This window comes from Pteropus alecto, unplaced genomic scaffold (assembly GCF_000325575.1).
Source record: "Pteropus alecto unplaced genomic scaffold, ASM32557v1 scaffold67, whole genome shotgun sequence".
Taxonomy (NCBI): Eukaryota; Metazoa; Chordata; class Mammalia; order Chiroptera; family Pteropodidae; genus Pteropus; species Pteropus alecto.
In genome coordinates, this window is record NW_006441061.1 from 5,552,264 (window position 1) to 5,567,602 (window position 15,339).

The 15,339-nt window shown below is 58.4% G+C and overlaps 1 protein-coding gene across 1 annotated transcript in view; it reads left to right on the forward strand.

Annotated features, from left to right (window-relative positions):
- The window catches only part of HMCN2 (hemicentin 2), a 125,838-nt gene that overhangs the window by 60,770 nt on the left and 49,729 nt on the right, over positions 1–15,339 (forward strand). Inside the window, 15 exon segments of the mRNA XM_015594124.1 lie at positions 996–1,277; positions 1,811–1,919; positions 2,146–2,315; positions 3,958–4,112; positions 4,536–4,632; positions 5,201–5,296; positions 6,160–6,336; positions 8,231–8,388; positions 9,346–9,469; positions 10,269–10,444; positions 11,446–11,542; positions 11,713–11,832; positions 12,844–13,005; positions 13,758–14,039; positions 14,584–14,751. Of these exon segments, the coding sequence (XP_015449610.1) occupies positions 996–1,277; positions 1,811–1,919; positions 2,146–2,315; positions 3,958–4,112; positions 4,536–4,632; positions 5,201–5,296; positions 6,160–6,336; positions 8,231–8,388; positions 9,346–9,469; positions 10,269–10,444; positions 11,446–11,542; positions 11,713–11,832; positions 12,844–13,005; positions 13,758–14,039; positions 14,584–14,751 (2,373 nt within the window).

Below are 15,339 nucleotides of genomic sequence, written 5' to 3' on the forward strand. Positions count from 1 at the left end.
GTAGTGTGCTCTGGGGCTGGAGAGACTGGCCCAGGGTCACCCCGCTGGGACCCGGTTCATACCCAGGGGGTTGACCATAAATCTTGAGCTGTTAACCTTGGCATTGGCCATCACCAGGGGCTTTGCTCTGAGGCCATGCAGAGAACTCAGAGGGTAAAGTGTGTGTCTGTGGGCAGGGGTGGGGTCTGGGTGGGGCCCGGGGAGGTTCAGAGGGCAGAAGGCAGGCCAGGGGCATCATCCTGGCCCCTGAGGAGTCGTCTCAGGAGCTCTGGCCCCCAAAGATGCAGAGGGCTTGGGTGCTGGAGCCCCAGGGACCCCAAAGGGACGTTGGGCTGTGGGGTCGACCTCTGAAGATGAGGCCAGCTGCCAGCTTAGGGACTCTAACCTGAGAATCTTGGAAATTGAATGGAAAATGCATGTGTTTCCTTTAAGTTTTCAAAGAGGCTTGTGACTCAAACAAGGCTGGAAGGCAGATCCCAGTCCATCATTGCCCCGTGTCTCCTGGCGATGGCTCAGCAACATGGGGGTTCTTCCCCCAGAGGAAAAGAGATGCCCCCGGGCTTGGCTACCCCCTTGGCCATCACAGGCCATCTGGGCTGGGGTCTGCCCTAGTTGTCCACTTGCTCAGGCCAGGGAGGGGACTTGTAGGAGCAGTGGCTTTGACCTGAAGCCTGGAGATCCCGTCGCTTTGAGTTAGCAGATACTGAGACCTACTGTGTGCCATTCCTGGAAACACATGTAGAGACAAGCTGTTTTTCTGCTCACGATGAGCCCACAGCGGGGCAGGGGATGGAGAGGAGATGCAAGCAGCGTCAGGGACGGGGTGCTCCCAAGAGGCAGAGGTGGAGAGAGCACTTCCAGCCGGGGGCCTGGGGCAGGCCGGGGTTTCAGCCGGTGGAGGCGAGGGGACTGTCACGTGTGGTGGGGGTCAGCAAGGGGCTTAACCAGGGCTCGCGTCAGCCCCGTCCCTGAGCAGCCCCGTGCCTCTCCCCTAGTCCCACCCACCATCGAGGGCGCTGCCGAAGGGCCTCACTTAGTGAAGGCCGTGGCCGGGAGGCCCTTGGCGCTGGAATGCGTGGCCAGAGGCCACCCACCGCCCACCCTCTCCTGGTACCACGAGGGACGGCCAGTGGGGGACAGCAACGGCACGTGGCTAGAGGCCGGCGGCAGCGTGCTGAGCCTGGAGAGCCTGGGGGAGGCGTCCGGAGGCCGGTACAGCTGCGTGGCCAGCAGCCCCGCTGGGGAGGCCGTGCTGCAGTACGCCGTGGACGTGCAGGGTGAGCCCCGGCCTGTCCCACCCGTCACCAGGGCTTTGGGCCCCCCTCCCCCCCACACACACCCGCGTTGCACCAGGCCCCGCAGCCTTCTGAGAGCTGCTCCAGTCAATGGTCAGTGGGGTGGACATTTATCGAGAATTCGCTAGGGCCCAAAGCTGGGGCGTGGGCGGTGATCTTGGAGATGGGTGGGGTGGAGCCTTCCCCTGCTTTCTCCCATTCGACGGACATCTCTCTGGCATTGATTCTGGGGTGGCCCACGTGGTGTTGGAGATAAGGCAGGGGACGAGGCAGGCAGGACTCCTGAACCCTGGGTCTGGTGGGGAGACAGACACTGAATAAACAGGACAAGGCCGAGCGGAGGCCACCTGGTCTTGGGTGGTCCTGGAAGGCCTCCTGGAGGAGGCACCATTTATGGGGGAACTTGAAGGGTAAGGCGAAGCTTGAGCCTTGCTCTGGGGGTACTGGGGACTTGGGAGGGCTTTAGGGCGTGGCTTGCTCAGCTCTAAACACCCAATGGGGTGTCCTGCCTGCAGTGCCCCCACAGCTCCTGGTGGCCGAAGGCTTGGGCCAGGTGACCACCCTCGTGGGACAGCCCCTGGATCTTCCCTGCCAGGCCTCAGGCTCTCCGGTGCCCACTGTCCAGTGCGTATGGGGAGGTGGGACCAGGGCCGGGCGGGGACATGCGGGCAGAGAACGCGTGCTTTGCGGGGTGGATGGGGACAGGAGACACTTCCCCTTCCCAACAGTATGGAAGAGGCCACGGAGCCAGGGACACGCGAGCAGGCTGGAGGTGCTGCCGGGCCTGGCTTGTCCTGCCGCCCTGCCTTCCCTGGCCTCAGACTGCCGCTCCCCCTCCCACCCACCTTAGATGGCTGCAGAATGGCCGCCCAGCTGAGGAGCTGGCAGGGGTGCAGATGGCCTCCCAGGGAACCACACTGCACATCGACCGCGTGGAGCAGGGCCACGCGGGCCTCTTCTCCTGCCAGGCCACCAACGAGGCAGGCACTGCCGGGGCCGAGGTGGAGTTGTCTGTGCACGGTGAGGGCACGGGGGAGGCTCGGACAGCCTCTGGGAGGGATGTGGAGCTGGTCTTGTCTGGACAGTGCTTCTGGGCTGGACTTCCCAGCTCCCTGAAGAGATGCGACATGAGAGGCTGGTCTGGGCCATTTACTACGGTCGTCTGCCCGTCCACAGGTCCTCGCTTTCCTCCCCAGTCTTCTCTCTCTCCACGTTAGTCAGCTCTTTACATACATCAGTTCTCTCACCTCTGCGCCTGCAAATGCTATTTCCCTGCCTGGAACATTCTGCCTCTGTGCCTGCTAGCTCCTCCCTATCTTTTGGGTCTGTCTTAAAACACCCCTTCCTCCAGGAAGCCCTCCTGGATTCCACCATGGTTCTAATCCACACTGTATCGGGTGACCACTGTATCGGGAGTGCTTGTTTGGTCGTCCATCTCTGCAGCCCTCTGGAGCTCTAAGAGGGCGACACAGTGGTCACCATTCTTTGCTGTGTCCCTGTGCCTAGTAGAACTCAGAGCACACAGTAGATGCTGGATGGATGGATGGATGGATGGATGGATGGATAGGTGGATGGATGATGGATGGGTGGATGGGTGGATGGATGATGGATGAGTGGATGGGTGGATGGATGATGGATGGATGGATGAGTGGATGGATGATGGATGGATGGATGGGTGGATGGATGATGGATGGGTGGATGGGTGGATGGATGATGGATGAGTGGATGGGTGGATGGATGATGGATGGATGGATGAGTGGATGGATGATGGATGGATGGATGGGTGGATGGATGATGGATGGGTGGATGGGTGGATGGATGATGGATGAGTGGATGGGTGGATGGATGATGGATGGATGGATGAGTGGATGGATGATGGATGGATGGATGGGTGGATGGATGATGGATGGGTGGATGGGTGGATGGATGATGGATGAGTGGATGGGTGGATGGATGATGGATGGATGGATGAGTGGATGGATGATGGATGGATGGATGGGTGGATGGATGATGGATGGGTGGATGGGTGGATGGATGATGGATGAGTGGATGGGTGGATGGATGATGGATGGATGGATGAGTGGATGGATGATGGATGGATGGATGGGTGGATGGATGATGGATGGGTGGATGGGTGGATGGATGATGGATGAGTGGATGGGTGGATGGATGATGGATGGATGGATGAGTGGATGGATGATGGATGGATGGATGGGTGGATGGATGATGGATGGGTGGATGGGTGGATGGATGATGGATGAGTGGATGGGTGGATGGATGATGGATGGATGGATGAGTGGATGGATGATGGATGGATGGATGGGTGGATGGATGATGGATGGGTGGGTGGGTGGATGGGTAGGTGGATGAATGGATGAGTGGGTGGGTGGATGGATGGATGGATGGGTGGATTAATGGATGAATGGGTGGGTGGATGGATGGATGGATGAGTGGGTGGATGGATGGGAGAATTTTTAAGAAAGGAAAGACTTGCCCCCCTGGCTCCCCATCTGGCACTCTTCCCCTAAGCCAGGTGTCTGGATGGGGCTAGAGGGCAGCCCTGCAAGGCCATGCCCTGCTCCTCAGGCATTGAGGGGCTGCCAGGTGCTCAGTGTACCCCTCCTGACCCTGACTCAGCCTTCCCTGCGTCTCCCCCACCCAGAGCTCCCATCAGTGGTCATCATTGGAGGTGAGAACATTACAGCCCCTTTCCTGCAGCCTCTGACCCTCAGATGTGCAGGCACTGGGGTGCCTACCCCGAGCCTCCGCTGGTGGAAGGATGGGGTGGCCCTGGCATCCTCGGGGGGGATCCTGCAGGTATGTGCAGAGCCCTGGGGCTGGTGGGGCAACCTTGTACAGGGGAGGGGCCTGCCTGGAGGCAGGGCGAGCACAGAGCCCACTCAGCCTGGCAGTGCTCCGTGGGCCTGTGTGCTAGCTGGCCCTGCAGAGGGAAGGGTGCTCTTAGCTCAGCTCAGGTCCCTGGAGCTTCAGCTATCAGAGGGAGAAAGGTGGGGAGAAGGAGAGTATCCCCAAGATCAGAGGGGTTCCCTGGAATCAGTGCAGAACTCCACCCCGAAAGCCAGACCTGACCCCATGTCTCACTTCCCTGCCCCTGAGGTCAGGAGTAGCCTGGCCACTTGCTACGTCCTAGCATCACTCTGCCCTCCAGTCCTGGGCCCCATGTCCCCACCCCCTGTATCCCCGTGACACACACTCTGCCCTCTCTCCTCCCCTCCCCAGATCGAGAAGGTGGACCTGCGGGATGAAGGCGTCTACACTTGTGCCGCCACTAACCTGGCTGGGGAGAGCAAGAGGGACGTGGTGCTCAAGGTTTTGGGTGAGGACATGGGCGCAGATGGTGGGTGATTCCCTCAGGGCCCTGGGCGCTCCACGGGAGGGGGAGGGGGAGGGGGAAGGGGAGGGAGATTTAAAGTCGCAGTCTCTTGCATTTGACTTTAGAAGTGGAAAGTCATTTGCTCTGTGGCCCCTTTGGGGTTTTCTGCAGGATTTTTAGTAGATATTCTTGTCCACAATCATTTATCTTTGCTTGTTTTATTTATTTTGGAGGATTCTTTTACGTCTTTGCGTACGTGGGGGCAAATCCCTATACTTGTCACTGTTCGTGGCTGTTTGGGGTTCCGCCTCCCCGCCGTGCTGGGTGTCACCTGTTCCCGGGGGAGGGCGCTGGGATGGTCCTTGTACGGTTGGATTGAAGATTGCAGCTCAGCGTCTTTGTTCCTGTACCTGGTTCAGGCGTGGGCTTCCTTGGTCAGAAGGCATGAGCTGTTTGGGGGCCCTTGTTGCCCAGGACCCTTTGGGAAGGCTGGGGAGGGCATCGGCATGGCTGAGATCTGAGCTGCTGGGGCTCACATCCACCAAGCCAGGGTGCTTCTTGTCTTCCTCAGTGCCCCCCAACATTGAGCCAGGCCCGGTCAACAAGGCAGTGCTGGAGAATGCCTCCGTGACCTTGGAGTGCCTGGCTTCGGGTGTGCCCCCTCCAGGTAAGACCCCTGCTTTTGGCCGAAAGCCACTGCCCGGGGGCCCCAGATCCCCACCTAATGGGGCTGCCCAGTGCCCTGGGTGCTGCTCTGGCCGTGGACAAAACAGGGTGAAACCGGCAGGCCGTTCTCCCTGCTTCCTGCATGTCCTCTCCTCCTTCTCAACAGCTGTTGATCCGGTGCGCATTACCTGCCGGTCACCTGCAGGGCCCAGAGCCTTGGTGCTGGGGGTGGGCCCCGGGACCTCCAAGCCCCTGTCCATCTGGGCCGCTTCCCTAGAGCAGCAGTCAAGGAAAGGGCTGGAGCTTGGGGCTGGGGGCGAGTGTTTGGCAGTCAGGGAGGGTCCAGGAGGAAGGTCCATCTCCTGTCCCCCATCTGAACCCCCATCTGAACCAGGTCCACTTAGCTTTGCTGGGGTAGCGAGCTCTGGAGGCATTTGCCCCCTCCCATTGAGGGGACCCTGTTCTGGGATGGGCCCTGGTACGATGTGAGGAAGCTGAAGGTCCAGTTGGTCCATACTTATGAGGCTCCTGTGTTGGGGTATACTAGGTTCTCCTCTAAAGCTCTCCCTCATGAGCATTATCCTGGCGGGGAGAGGGGGGAGTGAGGGGGCTGGCTGGCTTTGACTCGGGGGCTCCCGGCTGCCACAGCCTCTACCTCCTGGGGCTTCCTCTCCGCCCCTAGTTCTGTCTCAGACAGCACTGCCTTGTTAGCCTCTTTCCCCCTTCCTGGGGGACCCCGGCTTTCTCCAGTGCCTGAGAAGAAGGCATGCCACGTGGCCACCCCGGAAGCCTCTCTTGGATGCCCATTACACAGGCAGCCTGAAGGGCTGGCAGCAGCCCTTGCACCCCTCTTCTCTCTCCCAGATATCTCCTGGTTCAAGGGCCGCCAGCCTGTCTCTGCCCGCAAGGGAGTGACGGTGTCAGCCGATGGGAGAGTTCTCCTCATTGAGCGAGCCAGATTCTCTGACTCTGGGAGCTACCGCTGTGTGGCATCCAATGTGGCAGGCCACACAGAGCTGCAGTACGGCCTACGAGTCAATGGTGAGCTGCCCTGGGACTAAAGGGGTTTTGTCCATAAAGTTGTCTTTCATAAATTTGTCTGTCAGCTTGTCATCCATCCATCCATCCATCCATCCATCCATCCATCTATCCATTCATCATCCATCTATCCTTCCATCCATCATCCATCTATCTATCATTCATCCATTGGTCATTCATCCTTCCTTCTATTCATTATTCATCTATCCATTCTTCATCCATCAATCCATCCATCCATCTTTCCTTCCATTCATCATCTGTCTATCTATCATCCATTTATTCATCTATCTATCCATCATTTATTCATCATCCATCCATTCGTCATCCATCTACCATCCATCGATCATCCATCCATCCATCATCCATTTATCCATCATTTATTCATCCATCCATCTTTCCTTCCATCCATCATTCAATTATCTATCCATCGTCTGTTTATCCATCCATCCATCCATCCATCCATCTATCCATCCATCCATCCATCCATCCTTCCTTTCTTCTGTCCATTATCTGTGTGTCCATCATCCATCCATTGATCATTCATTCTTCCATCCTTTATTCATCTATCCATTCATTATCCATCAATCCATCCATTCAACTTTCCCTCCATTCATCATGTGCCCATCCATCATTTATCCATCCATCCATCTATCATTTATTCATCCATTTATCCTTCCTTTTTTCCATCCATCCATCCATCCATCCATCATCCTTTGTCCACCATTTATTCATCCATCCACCATTTTTTCATCCATCCATTCTTCCTTCCATCCGTCATTCAACCATATATCCATCATCCATCTATTCATCTATCCATCCATTTACCTATCCACCTATCCTTCCTTCCTTCCTTCCTTCCTTCCTTCCTTCCTTCCTTCCTTCCTTCCTTCCTTCCTTCCTTCCATTTATTGTTATCCATCCATCTGTCCTTTCATTTGTGAATGGAAAGAGCCAACCGTCCATCCATTGATCTAACCATTCATCCAATCCTCTGCCCATCTAACTAGCCATCTGTCCACCCTCCCACCCATCCATTCTTTCAACCCTCTATCCCTTCACACTTATCGAGGACATGCTCTGGGGCAGACCCTGGGGCTGCAGCCCTGAACGAGACAGACCCAGGAGCTTTCTGTCTGTACAGTGTTTAGATAATTACTTACCCAAAGGACTGTTGCCTGACAGTGGTTATAAGGACTAGTAAAGATGAGGTACAACTGAGTACCTGGAACTGGACTATCCCTGTGTCTTAAAGGGCTGGATGCTTAAAGACTACCTGCCAAGGCCTGAGGCTGCAGAGACCTGGGGAATTCGAGAAACTTAAAGGAGGCCGGGAGCTTACAGAACGAGGGGAGGAGGGCACAGGGTGGTGCTGGTGGCCAGGTGGAAGCTGGAGGGGTCATGTCTTCATCCTAAGAGCAACGAGTATTTGTGTAGGAGACTGGAGCCCTGGGCATCATAGCTTGTGTCTCCCAGATACAAATGAATCCCTCCAATCATTTTCTGCCCAAGAGGGGCTGCCTGCGGGGTAGTGTTTCATCTGATATCTCTGAGTTGGAAAACAAAACCTGCCCAGTAGTCCCCAGTCCTTCCTACCCCGTACCACCCCACGATAATGACCTCCTGCTGACCAGAAGGCCCAAATTCCAGTGCTGCTTCTGCAGCTTCCCAGCTGGTCAACCTTAGGCAGGTGACTTGCCCTCTCTGAGCCCGTTTCCCATCTGCAGAGGCCTCGCAGTTCTCATCTAGTGGCCTTGAGAACTGCGGAATGGCACGCCATGTTGAGAATGGCTGTCCCTGTGCTTTTGTTTGTGGCCGGTAGGGGTGCCCAGCCAGGCGCCCTCCCTGTTTCGCCCTCCGTGGGGCTCAGCCCCTGTTCTGTGTCACCCCCGCCCTGCAGTACCTCCACGCATCACGCTGCCACCCAGCCTGCCAGGCCCCGTGCTGCTCAGCGCCCCGGTCCGGCTGACCTGTAACGCCACCGGCACCCCCAGCCCCACGCTGATGTGGTTAAAGGATGGAAACCCTGTGTCCACCGCAGGGACCTCTGGCCTTCAGGTCAGTAGGCTGGGTGGTCTCTGCTCACCTCCCTGGTGCCTCAGGAGGTGCTGGGAACAGAGGTCAGGCCTGGGAGCTCCGAGGCAAGAGGGAGAAGCAGTGATCACCCAGGACGGTAGGTGGAGAGATTTAAAGCTAAGAGTCTGGGGCGCATAGTCCCCAGAAACAGCACATGCCACAAATGCGAGCCATCCATGTGCTAGAGATTTTTCCAGTAGCTGCGTTAAAATGAGTAAAAAGAAACCAATTTTAATAATCCATTTTAGTTAAGCCAATATATCCAAAAAATGTATCATTTCATCACGTGATTTCTTTGAAATCTGTTGTGTATTTCATACTTGGGGACTGGCCCCATTTCAGGGGCTCACTAGCCACAGCAAAGCTCTAGAGCAGCGGTCCCCAACCTTTTTGGCACCAGGGACTGGTGTTTCTCTGGGAATCCTTTGAAATCTGTTGTGTATTTCATACTTGGGGACTGGCCCCATTTCAGGGGCTCACTAGCCACAGCAAAGCTCTAGAGCAGCGGTCCCCAACCTTTTTGGCACCAGGGACTGGTGCTTCTATGAGAATCTAATGCCCAATGATTTGAGGTAGAGCCGAGGGTGATGCTGGCGCTGGGGAGCAGCTGCAAATACAGATGACGCTTCTTTCACTGGCCAGCAGCTCACCTCCTGCTGTGCAGCCCAGTCCCTAACAGGCCATAGATTGGTATTGGTAGGAGGCCTGGGGCTGGGGACCCCTGCTCTAGAGGACCTGTTCAAAGGACTGATGTAACTGCCCACTGGCCGGCAGAGGTCCCGAGGTCTGGGTACAGTTCCTGGTTCTCCTGTGCTGCGGGGGTCTGGAGGTCTATGGCAGGCTGCCCAGGCGTGCCCGGTGGCAGGGCCAGCTTGGGAAGGTATGGGTGCTGGCCTGGGAGGTGCGTAGTCTCATGCGGGCTTCCATCTGGGGACGCAGATCTTCCCTGGGGGCCGGGTCCTCACGCTGGCCAGTGCCCGGGCCTCCGACTCTGGCAGCTACTCCTGTGTGGCCGTGAGCACAGCGGGCGAGGACCGCCGGGAGGTCATCCTGCACGTCCATGGTGAGTCTCAGGCTGAGCAGGCCACCTGGTCCAAGCCAGTGTGTACTCACTAGCGTGACCACACTCAGGAAGCAGTTAGAGTTGCTCCGATTTTTAAATTTCCTTGGATGGGATTTTGTGGGCGTCTCTGGAGGCTCACGGGGAGACGTAGAGCCTTGGGTGGGCCGGGTGAGGAGTCATTCACCTCCTGCTGCTAGAGTCAAGATAACAGTCAACAGGCATTGTGTGCCAAGCGCTCCCCTGTGTCACTGCACTGAATCTCCCAGCGGCCCCCCGAGGTGGGCACGTCTCCCGGGCCTCACATAGTGACCGAGTCATGGGACACAGGACTCCAGCCAGGAGCCCTGACTCCGGGCCCTGCCTTCCTATCGCCTACACTGCACGAGGACCAGGTGCCTGGGGGGCCTGCTTTTAAAACCCTTTTTAAAAAAATAAAAATATTATTAATTTTAGAAAGAGTTTGAGATAAGTGTAGATTCACATGCAGTTGTAAGAAATGATACAGAGAGATGCTGGGCCCCCCTTTACCCACTTTCCCTCGGTGGTGGCGCCTTGAACAACCGAAGCACAAAATCACCTCCAGGATGTCGACGCTGTCACGATCCACCGTCCCACTCAGGGGTGGGGGGGTCTCTGTTTGAGGCTGGACGCTGAAGGTCATCGAGGAGAGAGTAAGAGCCGCAGCTCAGGGCGCGGGAGTCATCCAGCCGGTGGCTCCCCGTGCCCTGGCGTTTGCTCCTGGCGGCCAGATGTGGCCGGTCTGCTGTCCCCACCCTGTCCTCTCCTGTGTCCTCTGCAGTGCCCCCCAGCATCCTTGGGGAAGAGCTGAACGTGTCCGTCCTGGCCAACGAGTCAGTGGCCCTGGAGTGCCGGAGCCACGCCATGCCGCCTCCCGTGCTGAGCTGGCGGAAGGACGGCCACCCCCTGAAGCCGCGGCCTGGAGTCCGGCTCTCCGCAGACAAGGCCTTGCTGGAGGTGTGCGGCCTGCGCAGGCCTCCACCCAGAGCAGAGCCGAGCCCCGGGCAGGGCGGGGCCCGTGGGTGCCCCTGCGAGCACCCCGTGCAGCTCAGTGTGCCAGCTGGCCCCGCCAGTCCTTACACCCGGCATGTCCTCCTGACTGGTCAGAGCTGCTTCCAGCCAGATGGGGACAGAGTGAAGCCGGGGGACTGAACCCTCAGAGCCTCCCTCAGGGCCCCCCACGGAGCTGTGCTCTGGCTTCCCACCTGCTTTTCACATCTCATTCCAGAGCCTTCCTGCCTGTGGGCATTTAAGACCCTTATCAGTCATCTGGCCCAGCAAGGCGGGGTGGGGGGCGGTGCGGGTGGTGGGGGGCACTTGGGTGGGAACTGTGGATTAAGCCTGGATTTAAATATTAGCTCGGCCCCCTCTTGGCTGTGCCACCTGACCACAATGGCCTCAGGTTGATCACCTGTCACACATGGCACCTTTCTTCTGGGCTGGCTGGGAGAATTCTTAGCGCACCTGTGACATCCAACCTGGCTCAGAGAACAGCTCATTCGCGTCAGCTGCGGGAGGGGAGGCAGCTCTCCAACCTCCCACTGCAGCCCGATCCTCCTCCTCCTACCCCTCTATACCTTGTGATATGACCATTCCCAACTCTGCCTGGAGTGCCTGTCTCGCCTTCCCTTCACTCCTCAAAGCTGCAGCCTAGCTCCACCAGCCACCCATGTCCGGGTCTGACCCCTGAGGACGGGGTCCCCTCCACCCCACCCTTCTTCATTCTCCACCTTCTCCCTGGGCTGTGGATGTGAAGTGGGGTGAGGCTGGCAGGGCTGCCATTTAGGAGGCCACCACGGGCACTGGCCTCCAAACACCTCATGGTACAGAAAGTACGAGAGGTGCCAGCATTGCCCCCAGGCTCCAGGCGGGGAGGTTGGGACGCAGTGACGTGCCCACGGTCACGCAGCCTGTCCATGCTGCCCTTGCCGATGGTGGGTTCTTTTGTTCTCTGCCAGGTGGGCCGAGCAGAGGTGCGGGACGCCGGCCGCTATACCTGCGAGGCTCTGAACCAGGCAGGTCGCTCAGAGAAGCACTACAACCTGAACGTCTGGGGTGAGGGTCTCCTGGGCTGGTTTGGGGTCCCTCCCCCACCCCCTCCCAGGGCTGGCCATCATGCCCCCTGGAATGCTGCCTTGATTGGACCCCAGGGCATGGCCCTCCTCCACCCCTGTCCCTTCCCCTCCCAGCCCGCCACCCATATCACACCCCCTTCTCTTACTCAGTCCCTCCAGTGTTCCCCCCTCGGGAGCCCAGCACCCTGACTGTGATGGAGGGACATCCTGCCAGGCTGTCCTGTGAATGTCGGGGTGTCCCTTTCCCCAAGATCTCCTGGAGGAAGGATGGTAAGGTTGTTGGCTGGGAAGAGGCTGGGGTCTAAGCAGAGAAGGCTAAGGGAAGCGTCGCTTCTGTAATCATCACCTCCACCCCCTAGGGCCGTGAGCCCACCCATCTCCATCTCAGCTAGGCTCTGGGGTGGGGGCCCCCAGTGCGGGCAGGGGGCAGCCTCCCCGTGTGGGGCTGTGTGGATTGTGGATGGGAAGAGGGAGGAGCAGGGCCGACTCGGGGTTTTGGCCTGACACAACAGTCCGGAGCATGGTGCTGTTGTCGCCCGGATGGAGAGGCTGAGGGCGGGCAGGTCTGGGGGGCAGACAGGGAGTTTGGAGCATATTAATTTCGAGGTGACTGTTAGACACCTAATGAGATGCCTAGTGGACAGTCAGAGGTAGGAGATGTCTGGCTGAGCGGCAAGACTGGCCAAGATCACCGGGGCGGGGGGAGGGAGATATAAGAGGGGGGAGGCATTGTCACGTGGCCACCGGGGCTCCTCCCCTTGTTGGGACATGCGCTGATGGGTGGAGGCTGCTGTCCTATACACAGGCACAGGGCGATGGAAGTGAGTGTTTCATCCAGTGCCTTGAGGCTCGCAAAATCCTCCCCCTGCCTGGGTCTTCTTGCTGCCCAGTGCGCCTGCTGCTTGGCCTCCCTCCCCAGCCTTCTGTAGCTAGATGGGTCGTTTATTTAGTAGACTTCACCAATCCCTACTATGTGCCAGGCCCTGAGCCTCTAAGGATCCCAGGGGAAAAGTGCAGGAGGGTCTGGTCTCCCAGAGGGCCCAGGCCAGGGCAGGGTTCAGACAGGACACCTGCAGGCAGATCAGTGATGGGGAGTAGCTCAGGGGTTTGAGAGCTCAGATGAGTGCCAGGATCAGATCTGCTGCTCAGGGAAGGCTTCCTGGCAGAGGCGATGTCTAGGTGGACAGCTGGACGAAGGGCGGGAGTCTGCCAGGATGGTAGGAGCACAGATGTCCCAGGCGGAAGGATTGGGAACCAGGGGCTTTTTCTCACGGCTTCCAGGTCAGCCCGTGCCTGGGGAGGGGGCCAGCCATGAGCAGGTGTCAGCTGTGGGGCGGCTGCTATACCTGGGACAGGCCCAGGTGGCCCAAGAGGGAACGTACACCTGTGAGTGCAGCAACGTGGCAGGGAATAGCAGCCAGGACCAGCAGCTGGAGGTGCATGGTGAGCTGGGCCGGGATGACCCGAACCAGGCGGAAGGGACCAGAAGGGTGGGCAACCGGGCACCTGGCGAGGTGGACCCACCCCCACCCCCAGAATTCGAGCCAAGACAGAAACGGTGATGAGGAGAACACTTTGACGGCACCTCCTGAGTTACGGGTGTCTTATTACCCGCCCCTCCCGGTCAGCTTCCTACAGCTCCTGACCTGAGCATGAGCAAGGGGTGACATGATCCCAAGTAGCCCCCAGTGGCCCAGAGCGGAGAAAATACATCTTGAAACAGAAATTGAAAGAAATGTGCGCTTTCTATGAAGCTCCTACGTATATCATGGAAACTCGAGCCTGCAGTGATGAAATATCTCAGCCCGTAAAACTCGTCCTAGAAAATAAAAGCGAGAAAAGCATTTTGGGGAGAATAACCCCCGCCCAGCCAGTCCCAACGACTGTCTCAGCTCCCATAAGCCTCTGGTTTCTGAGGAAGAAAACCCCTCACGAATCTTAAGGGCCGTGCTGTGAGCTTACTGTCCAAACAGCTACGCCCCTCACCCCCGTGATCCCAGGGTTGGGAACAGGGGACCGCGGGGTACTGTTACTACTACATTATAGGGCTGGAATATGGAGGCCCAGAGGGGTGAGGCCACCTGGCCAAGGTCATACGGCCAGTGAGTGGCAGGAAGGAGCACAGACCTAGGTGGGAGCCAGCCTGGCACCAGTGCTTGGCACCCGGCGGCTGGAGCAGCTCCTCCCCACCCCAGCCCCACCTCAGATCGCTGGCCCCCGGGAGCCGCACACACAGATCTCCGTGATCCAGAACGGGAAGGCCACGCTGGAATGCAACGCCACAGGGAACCCGCCACCCAGGGTGAAGTGGGAGCGAGACGGCCAGCCGGTGGGGGCCGAGCCTGGCCTCCGGCTGCAGAACTGGGGCCAGAGCCTGCACGTGGAGCGGGCGCGGGCTGCCCACGCCGGACGCTACAGCTGCGTGGCCGAGAACGTGGTCGGGAGGGCCGAGAGGAGGTTCACGCTCTCCGTGCTGGGTGAGGACCAGGGGCCTGCCGGGGTCAGCGAGGAGGGGGGCCGGAGTGGAGAAGGCCAGGCTGGTTCGGTCTCTAGGCACAGTCCCCGGGCCGTGCTCCTGGGGTCACCCTCTTTCTTCGGGATGTCGTCCTCTGGTGAGGGCTGCTGTGGGGGAGCCTCCAGCGCGGCTCTCAGATCAGGACCAACCGGCTTCGAATAGCTCCGACGGGCCCCCCTCCATTCCTCCCTCCCTCTCGCCCTCATTTGCTGTTCGCTACTCTGTTCTGGGCACTGGGGAAATAGGCAGTCAGTTTAGGGGGGCCCTTCTCATCATGCCACCAGTGCGGCTGGGACCCCGCCTCGCCTGGTCACCCCTGCCTGGTGGAATGGGGCTCCCTTTGTGAAGGGACCCTTTGGGCAGTGCACAGCAGCCGCTCCCCTCTGACGTATGGGTTTGGGGAGTGGGGGTCCTCAGGGAGGGCAGGCGTGGGGGTTGGGGAAGGAGCGTACAGCTCCACTGCATCCCAGGTGAAGCTTTCTCAAGAGGCTTTCTCTGGCATCTAGTGCCCCCAGAGCTCGTTGGAGACCTGGACCCACTGACCAACGTCACTGCCGCCTTGCACAGCCCCTTGACGCTGCTCTGTGAAGCCACGGGCATCCCACCCCCAAGGGTCCGCTGGTTCCGAGGGGAGGAGCCCATCAGCCCCGGGGAGGACACCTACCTGCTGGCAGGTAAAGGGCCAGCCAAGGGAGTATCTGATTGTTGGGTCTGGCCCTCTGCCTCTGTCCATCACATGCGCATCATCTCTGATCCCGAGCTGCCAGGTCTGGTTGGGATAACCATAACACTCTTGGTTTCCAAGAGTGTACCCCAAAACACTGGTCAGGAAAAAATGGATTTCAATAAGTCTGGAAAAGGCTTCCTGCTCTGCTCCCTTCCTGGAGACTCACAGTGACTACCTAGTCAAGGTTCTGATAAGTCCTGCAGCAAATATTCTCATGGCACTTATGTAACTTCCCACAGAATAGTGACAAACTTTGGGAAATACTGATCTGAGCACCTTCTCGTCTGCGTATTTATCCTCCTCACAAGTTGGTTTGTGATGGTTCTTGCTGGCATTACAAACGGAGAAACCGAGTTCTAAGAGTCAGTGTCTCATCCGAATCTTGCAAGGACTTCAGGGCCCCTTGAAGCTCAGCCTCGGTGACATGTCAGTTGTTCCAAAGCTGGGATGGCAGACAGGGGTCTCCTTGTGCACCACCTCTGAGCACTCGCTGGGGGCTGCTCGAGGCACCGTGGTGGTGGTGAGGACTCAGAGA